Source organism: Maniola jurtina, chromosome 13 (assembly GCF_905333055.1).
Source record: "Maniola jurtina chromosome 13, ilManJurt1.1, whole genome shotgun sequence".
NCBI classification, from domain to species: domain Eukaryota; kingdom Metazoa; phylum Arthropoda; class Insecta; order Lepidoptera; family Nymphalidae; genus Maniola; species Maniola jurtina.
Genome location: NC_060041.1, coordinates 13,941,286 through 13,961,799, shown reverse-complemented (window position 1 = coordinate 13,961,799; position 20,514 = coordinate 13,941,286). Strand labels below are relative to the sequence as shown.

General features: G+C 39.2%; 3 protein-coding genes across 6 annotated transcripts in view; all 3 read right to left on the bottom strand.

Annotated features, from left to right (window-relative positions):
* LOC123871244 (uncharacterized protein C1orf198 homolog) overlaps nt 1–20,514 on the bottom strand; it is a 504,106-nt gene that overhangs the window by 280,738 nt on the left and 202,854 nt on the right. The window lies entirely within an intron of this gene.
* Nucleotides 1–20,514, bottom strand: part of LOC123871250 (26S proteasome complex subunit SEM1-like) — a 29,657-nt gene that overhangs the window by 2,329 nt on the left and 6,814 nt on the right. Inside the window, exon 3 of the mRNA XM_045914949.1 lies at nt 5,377–5,383. Coding sequence (XP_045770905.1) covers nt 5,377–5,380 — 4 coding nt within the window. The 5' untranslated portion in view covers nt 5,381–5,383. The remainder of the gene's footprint in view (nt 1–5,376; nt 5,384–20,514) is intronic.
* LOC123871238 (ankyrin repeat and SOCS box protein 3-like) lies at nt 951–20,205 on the bottom strand. 4 transcript variants are annotated; one of them, XM_045914928.1, is made up of 10 exons: nt 19,938–20,205; nt 11,787–11,912; nt 11,197–11,351; nt 10,365–10,497; nt 9,573–9,755; nt 8,966–9,071; nt 8,345–8,485; nt 7,923–8,014; nt 7,262–7,411; nt 951–1,489 (listed from the first exon to the last, which is right to left on the bottom strand). In XM_045914928.1, the coding sequence occupies exons 2-10, from the start codon at nt 11,895–11,897 to the stop codon at nt 1,169–1,171; spliced, it is 1,392 nt and encodes a 463-aa protein (XP_045770884.1). In that variant the 5' UTR covers nt 11,898–11,912; nt 19,938–20,205; the 3' UTR covers nt 951–1,168. The 4 variants fall into 4 exon arrangements, with proteins under 4 accessions (XP_045770884.1, XP_045770883.1, XP_045770882.1 ...); XM_045914927.1 differs by having other exon boundaries at nt 11,787–11,909; XM_045914926.1 differs by having other exon boundaries at nt 11,787–11,902; nt 19,938–20,199.

Sequence of the window (20,514 nt, the reverse complement as noted above, 5' to 3'; positions counted from 1 at the left end):
GGTTTAAAATCGTTAAAATTATATAGAGGGTAGCGTTTTTCCACGATCTGGCTGTGATCGTGTGTCCTACTTTTAGGAAAAAGGAACCCTTAGGTATCCTAAGGTAGGATCACTTTGTTGTCTGTCGGTCTGTCTTGGTCTGATGGTGTACTTCCCGTTGGCCTAGAATCATAAATTCAATTTTTGTTTTATGGCTGTGGCTCACTAGACGGGCGCAATTTACTTCACCAATGACGTATGGAATTAGAATCATGAAAGGCAGGTAGGTAGGTGTTATAGCACAGGTAATCGGAATAATCCGAAAATCGTGAATTCGTGGTTAGGTAACTAACTACATCAAAAAAAACTTATTCAAATGTATTCATGACAACATAGGATTTCATAATCAAATAAAACCACAAATATGTACACACAATTTTATATAATAACCAGTCCAATACATATTTATCTGCTTGTGATTCGTATTTAGCGAGCGAATACAAGTAAAAGACTTACAATAAAAGATATCACAAAATATTATCACAATATAATATCAGCTGATTACAAAAATATGAGATTCTAATAAAAATAGTTATAGTACTGAAATACCTACAGAATATTATTATTTTGATTTATATAAAAATATATATTATCTCATAATAACGATTTTTCAAGTAGGTAACTAGGTACCCAAGTATTTACTTACCTACTACATTTCCAAAATCATATAAAGAATATTAAAAAGCTCGTTTTCATGATTAAAATTTAAAACGGTATTTTCAATTCAAATTGAAATAGAAATACATATGCGATATATTTACCTACACAAGTAAAATATAGATTTTCTTATTAAGATACAAAAATATTTTCTCTTAAAAACTAGATGATAAATCATACGTAAATTATTATCATACGCACGAAAGCAAAGGAATAAAAATACAATTAAGTACAAAACTATTCTTATTTAAAAATAAGATAGGATAGATACAATACTCGTATTCCTTTAGCGAAACAGTTGAGTCCCCTTGTTTTGGGTAAAGTATTATCGCTGGCAACACCAACACAAGTCGTGGCGGGAAGCCAGTTTAAAAATAGAAAACTCTTATTTTCTAATGGCACAGGCCTAAAGCCATTATGCGTAGCCAATAAGGCTCAAATATTATAATCCAATAAATAATACTAAAATATTTTAACGACATTCGAAAAGGAGATAACTGTGAAGAGTTTTAGGGATCTCCAATTTCTTAACAACATTAATGAGCGTTGCGCCAAAGAATTTACGCAAAAATATTCTCGCTTGAGCAAGTAGAGCTATAGGAGTCTTAGCTCTTTGTATTAAGGTTTCCTTTTGGACAGCGTTCAGGACGTTGTTTCTTTTGATCATGCAAAGGTCGAAGGCTTCAGCTGCTTCTAGAAGCATGTAGAAGATGTGCTCATGCTCCACAGTGGTGACGTTCTGGAGGTGGTTGAGAATGCCGTCCGGATCACGAAACTGGGTTTTCATAATTACCTGAAAATATGAGGGCAACTCTTAGGTCATAGTCAGGAAGTGATATCAAAAGTTATAGTCAAGAGGGGTACTGTGGTCTTCAACTTAATAATTCAGAGATCTTACAATTTCGATTAAGGTATTGGCTAGATACAGAAATCACAGTAGCAACGAGACTGCCCTAAAAGCCAATTAGAACTGGAAACCCATAGCTTTACATTTGACAGAAGACGATTTGATCGCTGTTCAAATATCACAATTATTAGCATATATGGAGAATTTTGGTCACATTCATCATAGGGCAGCAAAACCTGGCGGCCTACCGAGAATGACCAGCAAGAAATTAGGCAGTTGCACTTTTCAAAGATTTTATTAACAATAATTAATTATACCACGCATAAAATTGCAGTCATGCGCGCATTGCTGGAGCGGCGTCATCTTTTATTGCATATTATACTTTGACGTGGATACAAATCAGTTATCTGTTACATGTCTTAAAGTTTGTCTGTCATGTATGGTCTAACTCATACTCTACTCGTCTTCGTTGTACACTGTACAGGTATATTTGTACAGATATTTGATATATATATATTTAATGTACGACTGATGTTGCTGGATATATAGTAGCGCCGTGTTCTCTACCAGGGTAGTAATAAAAACAAAAGAAATGAACACTAAAAAAAATATATATTATAATTCACTATTTAAAGTTACAATTTCTTTGGAAACAACAACACGCTACAAGAGGCTAGGGGCAACTAACGAATTACGCTACGTCGTGGCACGCGTAGCTTCTAAAATGATTACTCGCAGTGCCTCTACATCACACCACCCCAAATTTTTATCTTAATAAAAATTAAACAAATACAAATTTCCGCAACCTTAATTTTATTTCACAATATTCGTTCTTTATTTTTCGACAACCCTAGCAATGTTTTCGATCCGCTTACCCAACAAATCATAATTTAAACACGTCACCCAGTTAAAGTGTTCCTTTGATTCGATACATGGTACATCTCTTAACACATCATACTTGAGATGAGGTCACTACAACTTGAGCGGGTGGCGACGGGGTCGTTGTGGCAAGTCCACTTACAATTGTTGCTATTCCCACGCCATCCAGCCTTCGTTGCACTCAACGCTTCGAATGTTTGTTACATTACATTTTACATTTACACACTATCCAATAAACTATAACAATCGTCAACCACTCTAACACTCCCAATAATAAGGTTTAGTTATGTCTTCTAATGAAAAATAATATATGCGGATCGGGGCCATTTTACAATACTTACCTATTTCGTAATACTTATTGCTTAATTGTTAGTTGATACTCAAATTATTCTACTGATACCTAACGGGCGTTTTGCTGACTCTCCCACTCCGAGTAGTACGGATTGTATGAGTCGGCAAAACGTCATCGTCGCTAAATCTACATTTTTTCTTACATGTCGTTTCATCCGGCGTTTGTCGTGGATTTTTGATATCCAGGACAAAAGCTGGTTTTAACCTGTCAATTGAAATAAGTGCTTGTCTATTGGGTAACTGTACTAAGTATGCTTTTTCCAACCGCTTTATGACGTCATAGGGACCGTCATACGGTGGTTGTAGACATTTACGCATTACATCGTTTCTAACAAAAACTTTTTTACAGTCTTTTAAGGCAGGGTGCACAAAAATAGTCCGAGAGTCTCTCTGTGTCTCGGGTTTTGGTCTTAAATTACTAATTACCTGTTTCAACTGCTTTAGGTACTCCTCACCGTCTGTTATCTTACTATCCGATGGTTCGAAAAATTCTCCAGGGAGCCTCAGAGTTCGCCCAAAGGTTAATTCCGCGGCACTTACCCCTGTGTCACTGCGTGGTGCTGCACGCAGTCCCATCATAATGGTGTGCATTTCTTCAACCCACGATCTATTGTCCTTTAATCTCGCCATTAAGGCGGCCTTAAAACTACGATGCCATCGTTCGATCATGCCATTACTTTGTGGATGGTACGGTGTCGTCCTAAACTTATGAACCCCTAAATATTTCATTAACTGTCTAAAGAGACTGCTTTCAAATTGCTTTCCTTGATCTGAGCTCAAATTAATAAAACACCCATGTCTAGTAATCCATCCTTCATACACGAGTTTGGCTACTGTCTTCGCACAAATATCTTTAATTGGAAATGCTTCCGGCCAACCCGTTTCTCTATCTATCATTGTAAGACAATACCTGTAGCCTTCCTCTGAAATAGTGAATGGACCTGTAATGTCAATGTGTAAATGACACATTCTATCTACTTTTGCAAATTGCCCTAAAGGTGACATAGTGTGTCTGTGAACCTTTGCTTTTTGACACTCTATGCACGACCTAGCCCAAATACCTATATCTTTATTCATCCCAGGCCAAAAATAATTATTAGTTACCATTTTCCTTGTTGTTCTAATGCCTGGATGGCTTAGGTTATGTATTGTTTCGTATGCGATACGCCTAAACTGTTTTGGTAAGTAAGGCCTAGCCTTATCGCCTCGCAAGTTACAAACAATGGGCTTATTTACACTCGGGAAGTCTATTTTTATTAGTCTCGTATTACCGTTTCTTGTTCCTAACAATTTTGTGAGCTCTGTGTCGTTCGCTTGCGCAATAGCCACTTCTGTGAAGTCAAGTACAGACGGGCACGAAATTGTTTCAACGCGCGATAACGCGTCCGCGGGCGCGTTCTCTTCGCCTTTTGTATAGCGTATATCCGTCGTGAACTCACTAATAAATAATAACTGACGGGTCCTTCGCGGCGTTTCTTTACTACTACTTAGCTTTTTAAACGCAAACGTTAACGGCTTATGATCTGTATACAAAACGAGATCTCTACCTTCGAACATGTTCCTAAAATATTGCACTGACAAATAAAGCGAAAGTAACTCCCTGTCGTAGGTACTGTACTTTTGTTGCGTGTCAGTCAATTTTTTCGAAAAATAACCTAACGGAACCCATTCGTTATTTACTCTTTGTTGCAATGTGCCTCCAACGCAAGTATTTGACGCGTCTGCCATTATAGCAAGCACTTGACCTGTTATCGGATACGCTAACAAAGCAGCGTTCTGTAAATTCAACTTGCATTGTTCGAAAGCTTGAACAGCACTTTCTGTCCACACTATACTACTTTTGTCACGTTTCTTTGCTCCGTGAAGATACTTATTTAATTCAGCTTGATATTCGGCTGCCTGACGCAAATGACTTCTATAGAAATTTACCATGCCTAGAAATCTACGAAGTTCCTCTACCGTTTTCGGTCTGGGAAAGTCTACAATTGCTTGGACCTTGCTTGGCAACGGCCTTAAGCCACTGGCTGAGACCTCATGACCCAGAAACTCAACTTTATCCTGCGAAAACGCACACTTTGCTAAATTAATAGTTAGCCCAACTTGTTGTAATCTTTCAAAAACGGTCTCTAAATGTTTTTCGTGAAGCGAACTATTTTCGCTAGCTATTATTAAATCGTCTAAATACGAAAAAACAAATTCTGCTTTATAATTTGCGCAATCCGGGTTATTTTGTTGAAAATTTGCCTCTAAATCCTGTAAAACATAATTATTCATGAAACGTTGAAATGTTTGTGCTGCGTTTCTTAAACCGAAAGACATACATGGCCATTCAAACAAACCAAAAGGTGTAATGATAGCTGTTTTCTCCACGTCATCCTCTGCTATCGGAATAAAGTGATACGCTCGGTTAATATCAATCCTGCTAAATACTTTCTTATCGGCTAAAATAAACGTAAAATCCTTTATGTGAGGAATTGGGTATCTATCAGGCTTCGTAATTGCATTCAGCGCTCTATAGTCTCCACACGGCCTTATATTACCATCTTTTTTAGGTACAACGTGTAGAGGACTCGCCCACGCACTCTTTGACGGGCGGCAAATACCCATTTCCTGCATAAGGCGAAATTCTTCTCTTACCTTTTTAAATCGGTCCGGCGGCAGCGGCCTTGGGCGCGCATGCACCGGAGGTCCTGAAGTCTCGATGTGATGTCTTACGCTGTGACGTGGTGGTTCTTTGAACGTCGCTGGCATTGTCAATTCTGGAAACCTACTTAGAAGAGAATAACATGGATGCGACTCGGCTATAGTAAAAATAGATGAATGCTCCGAGTTTACTATAGTGGAAATTACATACATGTTAGTCTCTTGATCTAACAATCGTCTGTTTCTTAAGTCTACTAACAAATTATACTTAGCTAAAAAATCCGCTCCTAAAATGGGTTGTTTAACGTCGGCTATTACAAAAGTCCACTTAAACGCACGACGCAATCTTAAATTTAACACTAGAGTCTTTGTTCCGAAAGTTTGTATTTCACTACCATTCGCGGCATAAAGTTTGTATTTATTATTTACTGTACTATCACACACTGATTTATAACTTTTAGGCAACACTGAAATGTTCGCACCTGTGTCTATTAAATAACGTATGCCATTGTCCTTATCTGTAATACATAAACGGTGGTTCCCTAATTCGACGCAGGTACCCACCGGTTCTACCTGCATCTTTACTAGTTTTCCTGCTGCTTATTCCAGGTGCACGGCTGTTCGCAGCGATTAGCTCTCTGCCTATATTTAAAATGATGCACGCAGAGCCAGTCCGGGCTATCCGGGGTACGTCTGGACCTGCTGTTCTCTCGTCCTCGGGAACGCGAACGACCACGGAACCTTCCGCGACCTCGCCTGCCTCGCCAACTGTGTCTGGACCTGTCCAGCTGGTCCAACCTCGCATGGATCCTGGCTATTTCAGCTGCCATCGACGAAGTTCCGGGTACCGCCTCCTTAACTGCCACTTCTGCTATCGGTTGGGATTTCATAGTTTCCATTACTTTGTCAGCAATCACGGCTAGTCTGTCTAGATCTTTAGCTTCTGTTGCAGCCAGAACGCCTCGTGCTGCTGCTGGTAGCAGATTCTGCCATAAAACAGTTAGGGTCTCATTATTAATTTTACCCCTGGCCAGATCCTGCATCTTTCGGAGGAGGTGGCTGGGTTTCTGATCACCCAGTTCCATCTCCCCGATGAGCTTCTGTATTTGACGGTTCTCCGACTCTTCATATATGTTCAGCAACCTTTCTTTAAGTACCTCGTACTTACGCACCTCCGGAGGATTGATCAGGATGTCCGTCACCTGTTGAATGACATCCTTACCCAGCTTGGATACCACTATATTATACTTGGATGCGTCTCCTTGTTTTTGTGGTGCCAGTATTGCTTCCAGCTGGATAAACCAGACCCTAGGTTGGTCGGTCCAAAACTCCGGGATCTTCGACGTGATAGATATCGACGCTAAATACGTGTCTTCATCCTTCACTACTGTCGTAGGTTGCGCCATTTTTAAAGTTTTTTAGTTTTTCACTTCCTTACACGTGTTAATTTGAGTTGCCCTAGCTTACGTTACTTTACTTTATTTTAATTAAGAAAATTAACACGCGCTACCCTGGTAGTTCAAAGTCTGAGTCACCAATGTACAGGTATATTTGTACAGATATTTGATATATATATATTTAATGTACGACTGATGTTGCTGGATATATAGTAGCGCCGTGTTCTCTACCAGGGTAGTAATAAAAACAAAAGAAATGAACACTAAAAAAAATATATATTATAATTCACTATTTAAAGTTACAATTTCTTTGGAAACAACAACACGCTACAAGAGGCTAGGGGCAACTAACGAATTACGCTACGTCGTGGCACGCGTAGCTTCTAAAATGATTACTCGCAGTGCCTCTACATACACTATGAGGTCAGTCATGTGTGAAGCAACTCACCCTGGCGCCATATCTAAGCAGCAACGCCACAGTCTCCGCGCAAGGATCAGTGTCGCTGGCGAGGTACTCCGCGAGCGCCGGCCTCAGCTGTGCCCCGTCGTCTTCGTTGTACACTTTGAGGTTCGGGTCCGCGCCGCTTTCTAGAAGGATCTGAAAGGGAAATAATTTTTTTAGCTTAGCTTTTAAAGGCATTGCTGTGTTGTTTTGGGACGTGACATTGATCGCATTCCACGCATAATTTTTACCAGCGCACCGCGCGTCACCGAAAGTCATTCCACCATTGCAAATTGTGGAACCAACTCTCAGTGGTGTTCCCACAAGATTTAACATGGGGTTATACAAGGGGCAAATCTACAAATTCCTGGAAAAGGCAACAATTCCGGCAACATATTGGCGTTTCCTCTTGTGCTGCAAATGTTTATGCGCGGTGGTAATTACTTAAAATAAGGTCACCCAACCCCCATTAAGTGGAGCACAGATAACGGAAACAAGGTCTATCGTTTCTGTTATCTGTGACGTGGACAGATGAAATCAAACGAGTCGTAGGGAGATGCATGGATTCAGGCGACGCAAGATCGTAGCATATGGATGTTCTACAAGAGACTTATATGCAGCCGTGGACGTCTATAGATTTATGATGATGATAATTATGATGATTTACCTTGACCATTTCCTTCCTGTTTGAAATATTGTCGGAGCAGGCCACGTGGAGTGGGGTGCCGATCACCGAACTTGAGGAGTTCACTTGAGCACCTGTAACGGAGGAAGATACATTTTGTACTTAGGTATGTAGATACACTTTCAAAAGGTAAAAAAATATATAGTTAGGAACCTTTTATCTAAACAATTCAAAGATCATTCAAAGTCTTCTAAAAGCAAGAATTTGATCACGGCGTGGTATTTCTAATGAATACTTTTTTTCGTTGTCCCATTTAACGTAAATCAGAATTTATAGCAAGGTTTTTTCTACTAACATCTAGCCTTTGAAGAACAATTAGTAGGTATATTATATCGATGAATCTAATAAAATATTTAGCGAGGTCTCCAAAATGCTATAGAAGATTCCTGGTAAATATATCTTACCAGCAGATAGCAGCAGCTGCAACATCGGCACGTCTCCCTTCAAAATGGCGAGGTCTAACGCGCTGGGCTTGTTGAGGTCCGGACAGTCGTAGTTCACCCTCGCGCCCTGCTTCACCAACAGGTTCACTACATCCGTGTTACCTGGAACAGAACCATGTTTTGGATGTTCGTAAAAGAATAATAATAATAATAATATAATAATAATAATATATTTTATTTATTTAAGGACAAATTTTTACAAAATTTACAAAGCAGGTGTATTGACAAACTTGATAAGTTTTTCCGCACACCAATTATCAAAGTTGTTGAATGATCCAGTTGTTTAAACCATAAAACCGTGTTTATTGCTCTAAATCCTTCTTTTTTTTGAGTCCTGGACTACGATCTCACTATGGTAGAAGTGTCAATGCTAAGTCTTAATCTTAGATTATTTTCTCGAACCATACCATTTTCGGCCATGACTCCACTGGTAATATTAAAAAAACTTGCATAAAATTAGCAGGGTATTCTTGTCTTTCCTCTTAATTAAAAGTGTAGTGATGGCAGTGGTAAATGGTGGAGTAACAAGAAATCATTCTGCCCCATCCCATGGGTTGTGTCATCCATAGCAGTCAAACTTACCACCTAAGACAGCGTAATGCATGACGGTCCGGTAGTCGTTGCGCGCGTCCGCCATGGCGTTCACGTCCGCTCCGTAGCTGATCAGCAGCAGCACTGACTCTATGCCCTGTAAAAACATCATCGTCATTAACCTGGCAATGTCCCTCTGTTGGACAAAAATCGTTTCCTTGGCAGATCCTTTACCAATAACCTATCACCCGCAATATGCAGCTGTGAACCTGCGCAGTGTGTTAATTTATGTACTAGCCGATGTCCGCGACTTCGCTCGCGTGGATTTAGGTTTTTCGAAATCCCGTGGGAACTCTTTGATTTTCCGGGATAAAAAGTACCCTATGTGCTAATCCAGGATATTATCTATCTCCATTTTAAATTTCAGCCAAATCCGTTTAGTGGTTTTTGCGTGAAGGAGTACCTAACAAACATACACACACATACACACACACATACAAACTTTCGCCTTTATAATATTAGTGTGAAGTGTGATTTGTTGGTAAAAAAGGCGCAAGACTGCTCGATGTCTGTTTCGCTGCGTATTTGTTCGTCGGTCAAGCATGTGCCACCATTGATCACACCACTTCATCCAGAGGCCACGTGTTGCCAGCTTTACCTTTCTCTGTCTAGCAGCTTTCATGAGCGGAGTGAGGCCGGCGCGGTCGCGGGAGTCAGGGTTGGCGCCGAACATCAGCAGCAGCTCCAGGTACTCGGGGTCGGAGACCAGGTTGATCTCGGCGCCGAAGAAGTAGCGCTTGTTAGGGTCCGCGCCGTGCTCCAGCAGGAGCCGGGCGACCGCCTGCGAAGGATGAGCACTTTACATACCTTCAGTCTTACCACGAAACAGAAGTTAAATACAAAAGTAAAATAAAAATTTATAACACCCCCGACACGTGAAGGTTATAGTAACTAGAAAAGAGCTGATAGCTTTCAAACGGCTGAACCGATTTTCTTGGATTAAGTATATCTAAGAACACTCTCGATCAAGCCACCTTTCAAACAAAAAAAAAAAACAAAATTAAAATCGGTTTCTTAGTTTAGGAGCTACGATGCCATAGACAGATACACAGATACACACATCAAACTTATAACACCCCTCTTTTTGGGTCGAGGGTTAATAAACTATGAAGTAGGATAGATATAATGAATGCCCCCAGATTCATATATGAAACAGGTGTTAAGGAAAAGTTTGTCCATAATTGGTTCAAGAGTTTTAAATAAAATTAGGCTCTGCCTCGTTACCTCAATAATTGAGGTATGAGGCCCGTGTAAGAAGTAGTTACCTAAGTTGGTACTTGTAGGGAATACTACTTCCCTAATAATTTTTTAAAAGCCAATCAATATAATATTAAGTTACCATCATAGCAATTCATTAAATTCATTCGATTCGAATATTAAAGGAACTTACATAATGTTTGTTTCGTATGGCCAGCCGCAGCGGCTCGTCACAGAGCGTGGTGCGCGGGAACTCCTCGCCGGTGTCGGGCCGGTAGTCCACCGCTGCTCCGCTCTCCAAGAGCAACTTCACCAACTCTGTATATCTAAAAGAGAATTCACTCTTTATCGAAATAGGTTAGGTCAGGTTACAGCAATCCTCAAGACTGAGAAACCAATGCAGGAAGAAGAAAAGATTTATAATAGGTGGCCACAATGCATGGTGTTCCAAATTACTTTTGACACTATGTGATTAATGGAAAAGGATTGCGACACAGATCTCGATGCTTCAACAATGAGGAATACGTCTTGGATTAGGATGGTGTGGATGGGTTAAAAACTGACTGTTCCGTTCATCTGAACTTGAGATCTCAAGTGCGCAGACTGGTTAAACTAGTCGGTGAAGTCTCGTTAAATAGTTAAACCATTATTCTATCATCATCATCATCATCATCATCATCATCTATTGATCCATAAAAGTATGAACAACTGAACGCCTCCGCGTTTTAAAAGACAAGTCAAAATAGTGGCAGATGGAAAGTGTAGAAGAAGAGCTGAGGAGTGGCTAAATATGTGTAAAACTGGAGAATGCAGACTAAGGGTAGTGCAGATGAAATGAGTAAAACTGGAGAAGGCAGACTAAAGACCACGACAAATGGAAGATGACTGTTGAGGAAGCGAAAGGTGCCGTGGAATGAGGAAAGTATAGATTACTAAAGTTTAAGTACTAAATCAGGTCAGTTTAAGAGGAAGTAAGCGTCTTCTTAAGAGGACAGATACTCCAAAAATAGGGAGTCTATATTTACCCGTGCTCAGCAGAAAGATGAAGAGCGCTGTATCCGCAGTCGTCCACAGCGTTGATGTCGCAGCCTCTCACGAGCAGCAGACGCGTCGCCTCCAGGTAGCGCTGCCAGATGGCGTAGTGGATAGGACGTAGACCTTGCGTCACTGGTTCGTTCACCTGGTAAACAAATCCAGCATGATGTATCATGTCGGTAAGTGGATTGACTGAGAAGTGAATAAATATGGAAAATAGTAGAAAATTTCTGTAAGTGGGCCACGCTCCACAGCAAAAACCTAGGAATTGTCATGCCAGTTACAGTGTCACTTCTTACACTGTCAGCTCTATCATTTCTATCTAGTTTCTATCATTATAGTATCAGTATCAGCTCTATAAACCAAGATCCAAGGTCACTGAGTCAGCCAATACCAAGAGCAAGTTGAAATGGCTATGGGCAGACCATGCCCATAGCCATCTTCCCCCAATCTTCAGTTTGGTTCGCGGGAGAGGCCCTGATATTTGCTCTTGGCGCATGTTCATAGTAGGAACAATAGCTATTGGAGACAAGTCCTAGAATAAAGAGGTATTTGGATACATGGTACAATGGTAAGGTACCTTGGCTCCACAAGCCAGCAGGATGCGGATCTCATCGAGAGGCACCATGCGGATGATGGAGTCAGCCAGCTCGCGCTGCAGCGACTTGTCCGTGATCACCTCAGACGGCATGTTGGCTGGAACAAACTAATATTTTCATCATCATCATTTCTGCCTACGAATGTTCATCACAGAACATGGGCTTTCCTCAGTTTTAAAAAATGTACCAATCGATAATTATATTATAATTATATTATGTCATAAGTTTGAACATTGTTGGGGATTTTCAAATTCAAATTCAAAGTATTTTTATTCAATTACTTAAAATTTTACAAGTGCTTTTGAATCGTCAAAATAATCTACCACTGGTTCGGAATGCCGCTCCTACCGAGAAGAACCAGCAAGAAACTCGGCGGTTACTCTATTCAAGTATTTGACCAGGGTCTATATTGGGGGATTGGATCAGGGTCCATACATTTTTGTCCATGATTCTTTCATAACGATGATAAAATACAAATTGTTTGTTTTTGAAATTGCATTTCATCGACATGATTCGATGACGGTTCCTCAACAACATTGTTAACTTCATGACAGCATCAACAGATGATCATTCTTTGTTATCGTTTTATTTATTGGTTCTTTAGACATTTATAGATTTCACTGCGTATTTGTACAATATATGAGCAAGTGTGATCGGACGCGGGGATGACGTGGGAATGCATGCCTATGTCACGTTTGTCTGTCGTTGCCTCAATAAATACCGCGTTGACGAGCTCTACCAGTGGAAATTCACATGATTGCCATGTTTCAACAGAGCTACTCATTACGTCATCAACCCTTGCATCAGGTAGTAACGTATATTATTGAAGGACTTCGACCATTACCACTCTTGCTAGAATACATATACAATACAGAGTTCTGGAATAAAAGGACCCAGCTGTAGTGGAATAGAGGCTCAGCAGCAAATAGGATGGGTTGGAAATTCGTCACAGCACAGTTAGATTAGGTCACTTGTAGATGGCTGTTGTAGCTTGCAGAAAGATGTAGAGAAGAGAATAATAAATCTAGGTACGGAGAGCAGATTACCAGAAACAATTTATCTAATTTTTCGTTAAAGTAGAGTTCTTATTTTAACGTTCAAGAACATGATCATTATCGATTTTAAATAGGTACTTATAGGTGGGTATCATGGATGTAGGTATATGTATATAGAAGAATAAATTAGGAATATAGGTAGTTAGTTACTAATTTCTGTTTAATGAGAACCTCAGCATTAATAATAATTAATTAATTAATAGGTCTGCGAGGCTGTGAGGACATATTATATCTAGTATATTTAAATATTTTGTAAATTGTAAGGTACACTTATACGAGACTTGTCACCAATTTATTAGTCAAAGGCTTAAAACAAGACCAAGGTAAGGTTGCATATAAATAAGTACGAGTAGGTAGTTACCTACCTACATATTATAAGTTTGTAAAATTATTATCTTAAAAGCAGAAATCTTCGGGAGATCAAAGTACGCAACAAATACCTACTCGTGATTATCATCAATCTCCACGGAGTACAAAATAATGAAATACAGCGGTATAGTTGTGAAAAAGCCGAGACAAAGATGGCGGCACTCCAACCCCGGGCGCCGCCAACTCCGATGAGAAAGTGACATCATGAAAACAAACGTTGTTTCGCGTTGTATTGTCTGGTATTGACAATAGATAGCTGACAATATCACTGTCCTGCGATCCACAGTCTACACGTGGCTCACAAAACTTGACTTCGAAATATCTTGTACGTTTATTTATTTATTGATTTATTGTTTAAGTATTGTTTCATCTTATCATGTTGTCAGGTCATCAACCGATCGACCTTCAGCGCTGGAGATAGTCTCTTTGTAGAGTTGCACATGCCACATCATCAACTTCTACGCCTCCTATATCCAGCGGCTCTCTGTGACTTGATGTTGTCTTTTCTATTCCTATTTCCTAGGTCGCTTTTTCACCACATTGGGTTCACCGCCTATCGGTTCTGCAAACTAGGGTTAAAACCCTCTGTATCAAAAAAGATTCCCTCCCTCTACGCTTCTTTTTAGAACAGAAACTCAAGGTTAAGTATTAATTGGAATGGAAAGTTAGAAAGAACTTTCTTGCGGTTCTCCAATCCTTTCTTCAAATGTTGCGGATCAAAAGATTTTGGGACTTAGACAAGTGAAAATGATTTGACGAAAAATGGCTTCCTAGAATGGTTTAATGTTCGGGAAACCCGATTTAATTACGACATTTCGTTCCAATTTGGATTTCGGCCAAGCTTTTCAGTTAACTACCGACTACGTCTCATAAAAAAGTCGATTACCTACTGTTTACTTTCGTCACGTCTCGCACAGATCCATCGCGTTCGCGTCAGAACTTAAATTGACCGCATAGGCTAATAACCTTGACACTTTATTTTTATTTTTAAAGTAGATGGCGCCACGTGGCGTATGTTAACCACTAACGATATTTTACTTCGTTGTCGCTGTTAATCACACTTTAACTATAAAAGCAAAAATTTGTGTATGTGTGTGTGTGTATGTTTGTTACTCTTTCGCGCAAAACTATGGAATGGATCTTGATGAAGATCGATTTTACCCTGGATTAACAGTTAACACATAGGCTACTTTTAATCCCGGAAAACCGAAGAGTTTTTTAAATTAAAAGATGTCTAAAGTTCAGCTGAATGAGAAAATATATCAAGTCCCGATTATAATTTGTTTGTTTTATCCGCTTTTCATCTATTTTAGACCTACTAGATTTCCGCGACAAGAAATGTGTCTAATTATATATCAATAACTGGGCAAATGTAATTATTTTGGTATTTATTAGCCAATATAATTTATTTTAACGGCTTCTTACTATTAGTAAAATATGTATTTCTGCTGTTTTGGTATGACGTCAATACAACGTTATACCGGGCGTCGGTCGTCAGCTGCGATTGCCAATCAGATGGCGGTTGCTATAGAAACGATGCATGTTTAATAATAAAAGTGGATGCATTGGCCTTGAAGGGGCGTTTGTTTTGTTTGGTTGTGAGTTGTTACTTGGTCTTGTTTGTTTTGAGACTCCCCTTGTTAATGCTCTTGCTTCTTTGTTCATTCCGAGATATTTTAGTTTGTTTGTTTTATATTATATTCTGTGATAAGTAAGTTTGTTTCGTTGCAAGGCTGTTTCAAATTTATGAAGTGGTACATGATGATTGGATTCTTCATCGCATGCTCATTTTACGGTGTCTACGAAATTTATGCTTGTGAGCACTATAAGTTGGCGAACTTGTCAACACTACGCACCTTAGTTACCTTAGTAAGAACCAGCATATGCTGGTTACTGTTAAACTTTGAATGTCGATTAAAAGATCAGAGTTTATTAACTTTTGGGCTAATATTTAACCTTAAACCTTAATGATGGAGGTATGAATACTGACTTTTGAAATCCACAACATTTTCCTGATGGTCAAAGCCTAACGGCCACCATATCGTAACTTTAACTTTCTGATATGCATAAGAGAGGCACTCCATTAAATTCCTTTAATCCAAAGTAGGTAGGTAACTCCATGAGTTAAATTGCAAAACACAATTCAGAAAACATTTCTCCAATCCTTATTCGTTTTAAACAACATTTATGTCAATTTTCAAGCCAATATAAAGCGATGAAGAGATCTTAACTCTAAGCCTTTGACGGGATGAAAGATCGGAACAGGCGCGCAAAATGGCCGGCCAAAACAAAATGGAAGCCAAAAATAACCACACGGGCTGTTGACCGGAACCTTGACACTAAATACGCCGTTTTGGCATAAAGAACAAATGTTAATCGGATTTTTAGGTCTTTTTACTACGCAAAATTTAATTCCCAGAAGATATTAACTAACTACGCATTATTGTTTTACTTTGGGTTCTACTTCTAAGTTCTAATTAATTAATACATTTGTTGTCATCTCGCAATATTTTTTTTAGGGTAAAGGTACTAATATGCAATCATCTTTTTGTATAGACTTTATCTACGCATTTTTTTATTTTTATATGAATAGCGAGCAAACGAGCAAACAAGTGATTACCGCAACCCATGGACATGATATATTGTAGTACCAGAAGAACCGTGAATCCGTTGCCGGCTCATAAAGAATTTATTTATCCACCCTTTGTTAAAAGCCCTGTGTCATTGTTTTGATGGAACATCGCACATGGAATTGTTTCACAACTTGTAAAAATAGGTACAGGTACATGAAAAAGTTGCCTTAATCTAAGTTCAAACCCAAAACTTCTTGCTTGTAGTCTGTATGATTCCATTACACGTTCTTGAAATGCATCTGACGCGGCAATGTGTGGAGTGGAATCTCTCTCGGAAAGGCTACATAACTTTCCTTAGAAGCCTTCGTCAAAGATGGCGAAGGCTTCTTAATTATAAGTACTTTAGTGAGTTGTGAATAAAAACTGTAAAGTTATTCAATGGTTTTTTTTTCATGATTTTAGTAATAAATGAGGCCTTTTGTTTGCACTGGATTTAAAATTCAAATAAGTTCTCACTCAGTATTAAAGAATAAACTTGTTTTTCTGATAAGATCTATCAATGATCCAGCGCATGTATGTACTTACAAGATTATTCGAGTACAATAACACGTGGGCGTGTGTTTATAAACGAAAGTGCGCATTCAATTCCGCCCCAAAAATACGGTCTGTTTATCTTTTATGTAGGACGAATGGATTAATTGTTTTTATACGCACGTGTTTTAAGGTGTAGGTACCTACTTAGACGGGAGAAAGTTCGTATTATGCGATAGGTTTACTATATCATAAGTAGGTACTTCTTTAAATGTTGGGTCGTCTCCAACCCACATGGATAAGTTTTTAAACAATATTGAAATGGCGTTTATTTGAACGATGATCAACAAAAAAATTGAAGACTTTACACATGCCTTTTTACACTGAATATGTTTTAAGGTTTAGTTAATTCCATTTTCAATTAACGGCTAATTAATATAATCAATCTATCTTTATATTTAGTCTGTCGATAAGTTACTAAGCAACGTTGTTACATATTTGTTAAAAAATAATAGAGTATTATTTTCTTTTTTTTATTGAAAATATTACAATAAAACTTAAAGCTAGCCTTATCTAATTACTATACAAATCATGCCCGCGTGGAATGGTGCCAAGAATACTGGCTGCATTTCCGCGTTGGACAGCCAGGCTGATCCGTTGCGCAAAAAATGAGCCAGCCCTTCTGTCACCCGATGAGGCTATTAAACGCGGTGAAATGTCTCGTAAAAATTTCTTTGCACTAAGACTCCATGGCCCCAGGGTCTCCACGGCAAACGGAACAAAAATGTAACTCTCAATAAGAGAGGCATACTTGCGCCGCTTGCCGTTTTCAGCCATTTCTGCTGCGGCTCCCGGTCTTGATACTGTCTCCCTGATATGACACGGGGCCAATGTGTCAACGCACGTTGCGTCCCACATTAGCGCCCGTCCCCGTTCCCAGGGAACCAGCGTCAATCCATCAGGTCTCTTGCCATCATCCCGACTAATCCCTGCCGGCTCAATGAGCGCAGGAACGTCTATGGTGGCAAGAGCCCTTTTGATTGTGTCGTTAAGAGAGCCATGCCTAAATAGCCTACCAGCGCTCCTTTGGCAAGAGAGTCCGTGGATTCCAAATTTATCAACCTCTTTTCCACACGGACATCTGTGCTGATGGCACAGCGGTGTTCCCAATCTGAGACCTAGAGCCACACAAAAACTTTCATTATCTAAAAGGGTGCCGAGATTCCTGGATGGCAAGGCATGAAGCCAATACCCAGATTCCTTTTCCGATAATGCTAGGAGCCTGGCTTGATCTCTGTCACTTGTAAGATTTTGCAGCAAATTTGAATGTGTCAGCTGAACCAATGGCAAATCCCAAAGTTTTTGTGTAGAACGTTCCTTTGGATAATCGACATTGGGACATCTGACCTTCCAACTCTCTAGGGCCTCTGTGGCATAGGTCAATGATATTGAATTTGATTTGAGAATTTGAGAGCTAAGCTCTCTTATACTATGCACAGAGGACAGAAAAGCTGGAAGAGCTACACTGGAAATTTTCCTCACGCCGATGCCACCGTACTTGACCGGTAAAGTAGCTTGGTTCCAGGAGTGCTCATCAAAAGTTAAATTTAGAATTTGTTCTAGTGTACTTTTAAGGATGGCATCCATATTATCGAGTAGTCCAGGAAATTTCCAAATTGGGCTCGCGCGAAGGATATAAATTAATTTAGGTACGAAAAGGCAATATTTTAGGATCGAAAATGCAATGTGAGAATTTAGAGCGCCCAATTTGTCGGTATTAGTCGAAAATGTTCTAATTTTTTGATCCAAAAGTGGTTGTATGGATTCATTGTAAAGAGGAGCACCAAGAAGGCAAAGTGAATGTTTATCGAGTATCTTAATGCTAGGGGTAATTTCATTAAATAATTCAGAGGCCAATCGTATTCTATCTTGCGACAGTTTTTCTGTGAAAAACAATTCGCATTTCGAAAAATTTAGTTCTAAACCAATTTTGCCAAACTGTTGCTTAATATGCTTAAGATCTTTTAGAACGTCATCCACGTTGCCCCCAATGGTTCCATCATCAAGATACCATATGTTAAATTTAGATGTTAAATTTGAAATATGGTTATGGATCCCTAAGCTGAACAGGGCCGGACCTAAAGGATCCCCCTGCTGAACGCCTACAGAAGACTTAATATCGCTATCTCCAAAAAATAATTTTGAAGCTGAGCTGTAACATTGCCAGACATATAAATAAATTTCAGGAAGTTGCGTTGAGACTTCGGTCAGCAAAGTTGCCCTGTCCAAAGAATTAAAGGCATTCTTTACATCTACTTTCAGCAGCACTTCAACCTCGTCATTCGCTAAGAATGTACGAGCCGAATGAACTGCTGCTTCACAACCTCCTTTACTGCCGAATCCAACTTGAATAGGTTGGAATTTATCCTTTAGGGTAGAGACTATGTGTTTACACGCTAATTTTGACGCCAAACGGCGAAACGTACAACCAACAGCGATGGGACGGATGCCGCCATCTTTCTTATTAAAAGCACAAAGCCTCGCACCATAAAGGAATGGTAAAAAGGATGAATTTACCTCGCCAGATAACATGAGATTACAAAGTCTGGTAATGTCGCTCAGTAGCGCCCTGCCGGCGTCCCCAGCAGTAACTCCCACAAGATCCTTAAGATGTTGTGGCGTTATGCCGTCCATGCCGCCAGCAGAGCCACTAGAAAACGACATTATCGCAGCGTAAGTATCTTCGTCCTTTATCTGTAAGTGAGAAGTGTTAGAAGGTGGGTCTGGCAGCAAAGAATCGATATTTGGTAAAGGATGCTTTTCACGTAAAGCTTCTAGCGTTATATCATTGAATGGAGCTAGTGTATCATTAGAAAACAAAATGCGGGCAGCGTTTTTAAGATCCCCATCCATAACTTTGTTTTCCACAATTTTCTTCAAATTATAATTTTGTGTACGAAAAGAACAGTCAGGAATTGGAAAAACGCGATTAGCCAAACTATTTTTTTTTAATTTACTACATAACGACCCGCTTTCTGTTTTATTTACATAGAAATGTCTGTATGCGAAAAAAAAGAGGTTTTGCCAATCCAAAAGTGAATTTGATAGTACATTTTGGATAGTATGCGATAAGGATCTAGCTAACGATATCCTAGCTCCTATATATATATAGAGTATTGAAACCCGACATATAATTGTTATTACGAGGATGACACCACGTGTCGGCACTTGGCTAAATTGCGGAATCATGCTATTAGCGATAATCTTGATACATACCTTTCGTTTCTAACTCCATACTAACAACCATTGTAACACACTAACCTGTAGGTTGATTATAAGCCGATAGGAGATAGCTAAACTGATTTCGATGAAACTTTCGCTACCAAAATGGCTTACAGCATCAGCGCACGAAGTTCAACTAACAAATAAATGATCTTATGTTTACTTACAATTATCATGAAAATAGGGTACACTCACTAGATATGAATAATTAAATTTTTAATAAATAAACACTATACAAATCCCAGAATAAAATTAAAAAAATACAGCAGCTTCAAAGTTCAAATCACTACATTTCAAACACCTACAAACTTATAAAACTTACCTGATTTTCAACTGAAAGTCCAATAAGAACCACAAGGTAACGACACAATGCCTTTGTCTACAAAATTCAAAATAAACGCGATTTTTTCCGCTCTTTCGAACGACGAGCAATACTTTTCAATTAGCAAATAAAAACTTGCAATTGTATTTAATTATTCAGCACGTGTCAATGAAATAAAAATATAAAAGTATATTTGATCACGAGTTGATTAACGTGTGTATTATTTTGCAGTAAGAAGAGAACTGTGGAGCCTCGGGGAAGCCATGGCTGGAGTCGCGCCAACATGGCGCCTTGCCAAATACGAAATACGGATGAAAGCTGAAAGATGGGGTGAACGGACTAGTTACCGACCAAGCTAGACGCTCAATAAACGATAATGGCTGAAAAGTTTCCTAGGAACACTAACCTGTGCACGAAAAACAATGAAACGGTTACAAATAAAGCTTGATATGAGTAAAATTATGGTTGAAATTACGTAAGACTTTAATTTCTTGAAAGGAAAGTTCCGATCATTTTTATTTAAAGCATTTATGTAAAATATGTAAGGGGAAAATATTTTATCTTTTAGCTTACTATT

What these genes read in the sequence shown, in the direction of transcription:
- LOC123871238 (XM_045914928.1), bottom strand. Translation starts at nt 11,897, where the DNA reads ATGCCGTCTGAGGTGATCACGGACAAGTCGCTGCAGCGCGAGCTGGCT. An exon ending in CATCTTTCTGCTGAGCACGG is followed by an intron (nt 10,498 to 11,196) that starts GTAAATATAGAC and finishes ATTCTCTTTTAG; the next exon opens with ATATACAGAGTTGGTGAAGT. An exon ending in ACAGGAAGGAAATGGTCAAG is followed by an intron (nt 7,412 to 7,922) that starts GTAAATCATCAT and finishes TTTCCCTTTCAG; the next exon opens with ATCCTTCTAGAAAGCGGCGC.